This window comes from Morus notabilis, unplaced genomic scaffold, assembly GCF_000414095.1.
Source record: "Morus notabilis unplaced genomic scaffold, ASM41409v2 Scaffold367, whole genome shotgun sequence".
NCBI lineage: Eukaryota > Viridiplantae > Streptophyta > Magnoliopsida > Rosales > Moraceae > Morus > Morus notabilis.
The window spans coordinates 42490-51410 of NW_010365882.1; the positions used below are offsets into that span (position 1 = coordinate 42490).

Consider the following 8921-nt stretch of genomic DNA (forward strand, 5'->3'; position numbering starts at 1 on the left):
CAACACACTTGAGAAGACACTCCGAAAAGTGTCTTCAAAAGCGTGGCCAAACCGGCGGAGCCGAACTCCGCCAAATACAATTATCATTAGATCGCGCAACCGGTGGTCTGATCAATTAGAAATACGATCTGTATGGAAATACGATCCGCAATTATATCGTATATAAGTTGTGTGAATGATAGCTGCATTAGATCAACCACTTAGTTTTGTCAAGTATCCTAATTGGCATAGTTATATTAAAATTGTATACAATCCTAATGACCAGTTTTTTCTAAAAACTACTCTTTGGAAAGATTTGTTAAAATTATTTAAACAATAAAAAGAAGCATTAACCAACCTTTTGTACTCTACTAGCGATTGTGTTGTGTTAACGGCAGACATTTAGTCTGTCGTTACCAAAAAAGATTATTTATATGTAACCAGACATTACTTTAAAGGTTTCGATTTAGATAAGAGAATATTAGGTTTTAAATGTGTTCTAGGATCACATAGCGCCGATTTAATATATAATATAACTTTAAATGTAATTGATGAATATAGATTAAGGGATAAAGTAGTGGCTATAACATTAAATAATGCTAGTACAAATAATAAAGCAATTGAATATTTTGAAAATTGTTTAGGTTTATTCAGTGAATGTACTATTTTTCACCAACGTTGTGCATGCCATGTAATTAATTTAACAGTAAAATATGGTTTAAACTCAATGGCTATTCATATAAAAGCAATTAGAGATAGTATTGCATGGATTCAAGGTAGTAACCCAAGACAACAAGATTGGTTTAGGTTCTTACAAGCACTAAATCTAACTCCTATAGCATTAGCCCTAGATATGCATGCAAGATAGAACTCAACTTCTATAATGCTTCAACAATGCATCCCCTATAAAAATGTTATAACAAACTATATCAGTGTAAAATTAGGAACATGACATATAGACGCATATGATTGGTAAATTGTCGAAACTTTGTATCAATTTTTAAGTAGGTTTCATGAAGTTACTTTAAAACTTAATGAAACTTATTACCCAACATCGCCTTTAGCTTTAGGTGAACTTTTAAGAATTAGTATTTTATTTAGTGAATTTAGGAAGGACCCAATTTTAGGAGTTCTTATCGCTTCTATGGAAAAGAAATTTAAAAAATATTGGTCTAAATTGCCAATGTTGTATCGTTTCGGTACATTTTTTATCCTAAATTAAAATTAGAAGGTTTAGAAAGTGATTTAGAAAACTTCGGTGAATTTTTAGACATCGATTGTTCTGACCAATTTCCTAAAATAAAGGAAAACATATTTTCTCTCTATAGTGTTTATGAGAATAGGTTTCGAAACACTGCTTCTGGAGTACAAGAACCGCAACAAAGAGATGAAAACCCGCATTCATTTATGAATGTTTGCGTATTGAAGAAGAAGAAGAAAACTCAAACAGAAGCTAGGAATGGATCTTCATCAAGAGGTGGTGGCGGCGGCGGCGGCTTCAATGAGTTTCTGACGTACTTCAGCGAGAGCTTAGTAGTCGACGATATTGGAGAATTGTTTGATTTAGTTCAATAGTGGAGGGCACGAGCATTAACTTAGTCAGTCCTAACTTGATTGGCAATGGATATTTTTTCAATCCTAGTCTCTACTGTTTCATCCGAACAAGCCTTCAGTACGACCGGACGAATACTTGAGAAACGCCGAAACGCATTCCAAAGGGATATTGTTGAAGCTTTGGAGTGCATTAAGGATTGGGATCGTGCCGATCAACGTTTACAAGATACAATTTCGCCGGCAAGTCAGGAATGGATAGATGAATTTAATATATTAATATTTCACTTTGAAGACGATCCTTCAGCTTCAAATTAAATTGTAATTTCTAAATATTTATTTGCTTTTGACATTGTAATTGTAATATTTAGATTTTGTAATTTTGCAAAATTTGTAATTCATCACAAAATGATTGCACTCTTTTTTCTTTACTAAGTTTTTATCCCAATTGGATTTTTTTTGTAAGGTTTTCAACGAGACAATCATGAATCACAAATTTAAAAATTAATAAACAATTCTAATTTTTTGAATTGATTTGTGTTAATAGTGTGTATTGATTTTAATCTTAATTATAATTTTTATGTAATTTTTATAATAAATAACTTAATAATTATTTATATACAAATACAATTAATAAACAATATTATATTATATATATATAATATTAAAAAATATAAACAAAAATTCAGGGAGCCCGGGCGGGCTCGAGCTGGCCGACTGGGCTTCAGGCAGCTAAGAGCTGCTCGAAGCCCGTTCAAGGGTAAATTTGGGTTCGAGCAGGTTGTCTAAATTTCTCAAGCAAACGAGCTCAAACAACGGACACAAGTTCAATTTTTTCGAACGGTCACGAGCGGTCAATTCAAAGTTTTAATACTAATTGGAATCCGTTAGCGTCTTTATTAATTAACGAGAACTCGCAATGAAAGTACAATAATTGAAAAGAGCAAAAGTACATAAAAGTAAACATGCAAACCACAAATTAAAGTGGTTTACTCGTGAAAGAGCTATGCTTACTGTCGGAGTCGGGGTTTTATATGGGAGGAAAATGAGTACAAGATCATAGAGTTCTCTGTACAATAAGTGTTTAGTAATGAAAAATTCGCAACTCCATCTCTAGAGGGGGTCTTGTCTATTCATAGAGTGTATGGCCGTGAAACAGTGGGCACATTATCTTCTCAAAGTGGGCCCTGCGATGCATGTGTAAAAGAGCCATGTGTCGTCGACCGTGAAATAGTGGGTTGATTATTAACACGTTGCAGAGTGACTCCCAAGTGGGTGCCAACAATCAATAGCTAGAGCCACTAAGTCGATCTCTTGATTAGTCGATTCTTGTAGTCAACGCGGCCCCCTTGCCAGTCGATTTTTCTTGACATTTTCTTGAAATCTGAGTTACTAAAAAGGCTGGAGAAGCCTGAAATTTTGTTCAGAGTACTTGTCTAACGTAGAACTAATAGGTTTATTAAAGAAGGTAAGCATGGAATTAAAAGATAAATCCACCGGTATACCTTCCTTGGTTCCTTGTGGAGTATGAGAACAAACTTGTCTCTACATTCTGCATGATGCTCATCAGGTGGAACGATATATAGAGGTCCACAAAAAATAAATAAATAAAGGCAGCAAACTCAAAAAGAGGGCGAAATGAGTGGTCGTAAGTTTTTTGTTTTGGATAAACAATATATATATATTTTTTTACTTAGCCCTTTGCCTTTGCATTGAAAAAACAGATAAAAAACGATATGATTCAACCTCAAACCTATTTGAATGTAGCGGATAATAGCGGAGCCAGAAAATTGATGTGTATTCGAATCATAGGAGCTAGTAATCGACGATATGCTAAGATTGGTGATGTTGTTGTTGCTGTAATCAAGGAAGCAATACCAAATACACCGCTAGAAAGATCAGAAGTGATCAGAGCCGTAATTGTACGTACTTGTAAAGAACTCAAACGCGACAATGGTATGATAATACGATATGATGACAATGCTGCAGTTGTTATTGATCAAGAAAGAACATAACCGGACATTTAGAGAGTAGATACGGACACACATTTACTCTAAGGTTTGCGAGTCAGAAAATGAAAGTGTGTCAAAAAACTTTTTTAAGCTAGCCGGAGGACCATCATTGATGCTAATGGAATACACATCGTACTTAATTAATGAATATACCTTCTACACTCGGGAGAGAGATGAGAAGCACCTGGTCTAAAATAGTGATGTTAGTCTTCGTATTGATTCTATGCATATTTCGTCCACAAAAGAGAAGAATCTCGTATATGGAACAATGACCTACTATAGTTTTGTAGAGGACATGTGGGAACTTGACTATTGAGGATTGTGAGTGGCACTTTTTATGTGTAAGTGGACTGATAATAATTATGTAAAGGTTGATAGTGATGGAGCTATGGTGATTGACTTTCAAAGATTGGGCTACAAGAAAGATCCTTTCATTTTGGTAACGCAAGCAAAACGAGTTTTCTATACAATAGATTCCAAAGATTTGGAGTTGTCCTTAGTTGTTCTCATGAAGCCAAGAGCTATTCGTGACGGAAAAGGGGATGATGATGATTGCAACGACATTCCAACAATGAGTAGAGACTTAGCATCCGTTGATGAAGTTGTTATTTTTTATGATGATGATTCAAACCTAGTTTGTTTAGATGCTGAATGGACATGTGTTGATAATAATGGAAAGAGAAAAAATTGATAAAATATACGTTGTTGCAATTTATATGAACATTTAATTAGTATGTTGTTGTAATATTAATCGCAAACTACATTTATTGATGTATTATTTAACATTTATAATTCATTTTTATTTAGAACTTTAATTTTTTTTTTTTTTTGCAGTTATATTAGATCTTTAAATTGTGGCTAGAAAGCTAATAACACACATGATTAATAGACTAATCCGTGGGACAAAAGAAAACCACGAATTTTTATTTTTGGAAGAAAATATAACGACGATTTTTTCATAAAACCGACATTAAATCTTAACATTAGATGACGGTTTTATAAAAAAACTATCGTCTAAAATATGTGCCAACTATATTTTTTACTAAGTTTAACAACAGTTAATTACTAAAACAAACTGTCGTCTAATGTCATTTTTAACGATAGATAAAAACCGTTGTTATATGCTATAGATATTTAATGACTCACGATTAGACGATAGTTCTCTTAACCGTCGTCTAATCTTTTAACGACGGTTATTAACGGTCGTTAAATGTCAGATTTTTACTAGAGATAATAGATTAAGATCCTATATTCTAAGAGAGAGTGAATGTAGCTAGGAAATAGAAGTATATCCTTATATATATATATATATATATATACATGTATTTTTTTTTATGCAAAGCCCTTTGGAAGTTTCATTTTGTCCCTATTGTTCCCAATTTATAACAAATATTCGATCCCTTGAAATATTGTCGTCTCCGAAAAATCGATTATTCCTATGTCTTACTCTTCCAAGGCCTTCCTCTCTACTTCTCTCTCTCTCTCTCTCTCTCTCGGAATCTTCATGTTTTCCAACACCAAATAATAATAAATAACTAATGATATTAAACAAAACAAAATGGTTTGTTGATCTTGTAAATCTCTCAATTACTACTTATTCTTTCGCCTGCCGATAGCATATTCTGTTGGCTAATTCTATGTTGATTGGTGCACGATGGAAGGACTTTTTCTTGTGTTGTATAAACCAAGAAATAAAAAAAAAGCCAACTGATCATTATGATCTTGATTTATGTGAGAAATTATCGGACATGATTATTTGAAGTATCCATGTGAATACTGGCTGCTAAAAATCAAGAATTAACTAGAATTCTCTGAAGTGGTGAGTACACACACACACATATAATTTTGTTATGTTTTTATGTGAAGCTTGTTATTTTTGTTTTCTGTTATATATACAATCTCTTTCCATTCTAATAATTACAAGCAGAATATATCTTGGAATTTCAGTGTATTTTTTTTCCCCAATATATCATTTATCTGTTCATAGTTTTTATGTATCTTTAACTTGTTCCGAGTTCCAATTATGTTATATATACTCATGAAAAATTATTATATATCCACATTTTGTTGTATGCAGTGATCTCATCCATAATGAGCCCTGCATCTCAGGCAGTCTTCTTCTTCTTCCTCGGAGGAATAACCATGTTTATAGTAATGCTAATTCTTATATTAGTCTTTTGGAAAATTATCAAACCATCAGACCTCAAGAAGTTGGTCAAACGAGGTAGAAGGCGTCCAGGTTGTGATTATATAAATATATATATATTGTTATTTTCTTATGAAAAATAGCTAGCTATTTAACACGATTAGTGGTGTAATTACCACGTAAATATAACAGCGTATAAAAACTGTCATATAACAAAATAGTGGGATCTAATTCCCTCTTTTTTTTATCTTTTTATTATATGTTGAGATTAATAGCAGTGCTTATTATGACGTGTATGAAAAATATATTTAGAAAACCTAAATACATGACTTTATTAATTATAATGCATGATTTCTAGCTTTTTTTTTTCCTTTTTGCATGTGTGGCATCCACGTACAGATCTGTTTAGTGGGAACCTCCGAACAATAAGCTCATTTGACTTTCAGACACTGAAGAAAGCAACCAAGAACTTTCATCCCGGTAATCTCCTTGGAAGAGGTGGATTTGGGCCTGTTTTTCAGGTACGCGTATTGCCCTTTTTGTTTAATTCTTTCAATTTGATCATCGAATATATAAACAATATTATGGTGCAGTGGTGTTCAACATTACACACTAATAAAACCTTAATCTCACGTACGAAAAGGATATTCGACATCACTAGTCGATCGGAATATGTATCGTACCCGTGCATAACAAGTAAAGTAATCAAGTGGGTAGTGTACTCTTTTTGATCATAGGGAAAACTAGATGATGGGAGATTGATTGCCGTTAAGAAATTGTCTCTGAACAAATCCCAACAAGGAGAATCCGAATTCCTTGCAGAGGTGAGAATGTTTACAAGCATTCAACACAAGAACTTGGTTCGCCTTCTCGGATGTTGCTCAGCTGGGCCCCAACGCTTACTTGTCTATGAATACATGACTAACAGGAGTTTGGACCTCATAATTTATGGTATTCATTAATTACTACTTTTTCAATTAATTAATCTTTCTTCTTTAATTAATTTTATCATCTTTTTATTTTGTAATTACTCTATATTAGGAGCTCTTTTGATAGGACTAGAAAAAATGAACTACTAGTAGTTCTTTATTTTTAACCGTTAGATTCATATTAGAAACTGTCTGTTCTGTATATTTTTTCAATCTGATGCAATTTTAGCTATATCCAACAGTCATAAACTGGCACTACCGGTAGGACTATATATTTGGGTAAATTACTTCAGATTAATTTTAAGTTTTCATGCATGCCTCACGTACAGGAAAAAGTGGTGGTAACTTCATGAACTGGAGCACTAGGTATCAAATCATTATAGGTGTTGCTAGAGGGCTGCAGTACTTACACGAGGACTGTCCTCTAAGGATCATTCATAGAGATATTAAAGCAAGCAACATTCTTCTTGATGACAAATTTCAGCCAAGGATTGGAGATTTTGGCCTTGCTAGGTTCTTCCCCGAAGATGAAGCTTATCTTAGCACAGCATTTGCCGGAACCTTGTAAGCACATGTTTCACACCATCAAGTACATATATCTCTTGCATTAGGATATATAATTTTCTGTGAAAAAAAAAAAAAAAAATTGTAAAAACTAAAGTTAAAGTTTAGCAATGTATTGGGTCTGTTTGGCATTACATGTATGATAAGATTCTGGAATGAAAGAACGTCGGTCTAATGTTTAGGGCTTGTGGGCACCGCATGGTATGACAAAGATAATTAATTGCATTCATGGTCTAAGTTTGGCACAATTCGACTCAAACAAATAGGGTGAGCCAAACACGACACTACTATTTAACATACTAATATCAACTGCTACATTGCATGATTGCTTCTATCATTTTGGCTGACACTTTATTTTTCGAAATTTGAATAACAATATTCATGGATAATGGTATTGAATATGTTCTAATTTGGAAAAATTCATGACTACAGAATAGACTTGACTAAATGAAACAAGCTATATGGTAAAATAAACTTTGTTTAACTAGAGTATGTTTCCATCATTTTTTTTTTTTTGTCACAAATTCATTGTATATGAGTTATGAGGTTACGAATCACATAATTTTCTTCTCTACTTCTTCAGGGGTTATTCAGCACCTGAATACGCTATCCGAGGAGAATTGTCAGAAAAGGCAGACTTATATAGTTTTGGAGTTCTAGTGCTTGAAATTATTAGTTGCAGGAAAAACACAGATCTGAATTTGCCATCAGAGATGCAATACCTTCCAGAATATGTAAGGCAGTTATTAGAACAACTTTTTATTATGTTATTACAAGTATTATCCTAAATCCTTTCTAAGTATCCCTATCGATATTGCGTATTTCGAGACACATAATATCACATAATCACGTCATATAAGAATCAAAATGCTGTCATTATAATGAAACTTGATGAGGATCACAACGATGATAGTATTTGTTTTATCCTAAATTAAGAATTCTCGTTATATTCATCGTTGTTAATTGACTTTTTATTGCAGGCGTGGCTGCTCTACGAGAAGTCTAAGGTTCTTGATCTCATAGATCCAAGAATGAGAGAAGATGGATTTTTGGAGAAGGATGCGGTGCAAGCAATACATGTTGCCTTCTTGTGTCTCCAACCTCAACCAGATCTTAGACCCCCCATGTCACAAATTGTGGCCATGTTGACAAACAAAGTGGACATTGTAGGAACACCAATCATGAGACCGGCATTCTTGGACAGGAGGCGGCGTAAAAGGGCCGTCGATGTCGATAACCACCCTTCTCGCGATTCCATTTCCGAGCCATTCCCTTCTCCCCTTCAAAGTGATTCCTCCTCATTACCCAAAACCACAAAACTGGAACATGCATGATCATTTGCAAGGCCAGATGAGGAACTGAGGGAATATTGTTATATTACATATGTGGTTTCTTTTATGGCGAGAGTTTTTTATAGATCGAGCATAGATAATCAGTTAGTTTATGGTAGCTGCTATGTGGCATTTCAACTTGCTTAATTTTAAGATCATTAATTATTTATTCATTCAAACATATATATCATCCGAGGGAGTTGAGCCTCTTAAATTAATTTGCTTTCTTATGTTTAATTATTTACAGATTGAGGCCAACAACAATTATTTTTCTTGTACGTAGCCTAACAAAAAATGTAGAAACTTGTTCTTATGTTTTCTTAGGTTTTTATACAAATTGAGGCCGGCATTAATCATCGGAGGGCTGTTCGCGTGGCTCGAAACATAAGGCATCAAAGTTATATTTGAC

General features: G+C 33.6%; 1 protein-coding gene across 1 annotated transcript; it reads left to right on the forward strand.

The window, feature by feature from the left end:
* The first annotated feature begins 5633 nt into the window (after positions 1 to 5633).
* Positions 5634 to 8515, forward strand: LOC21387117 (putative serine/threonine-protein kinase). The gene is made up of 6 exons (XM_024172666.1): positions 5634 to 5781; positions 6088 to 6209; positions 6426 to 6639; positions 6947 to 7181; positions 7765 to 7915; positions 8162 to 8515. Exons 1-6 carry the CDS (start codon positions 5634 to 5636, stop codon positions 8513 to 8515), a joined length of 1224 nt encoding a protein of 407 aa, XP_024028434.1.
* The last annotated feature ends 406 nt before the right edge of the window (positions 8516 to 8921 follow it).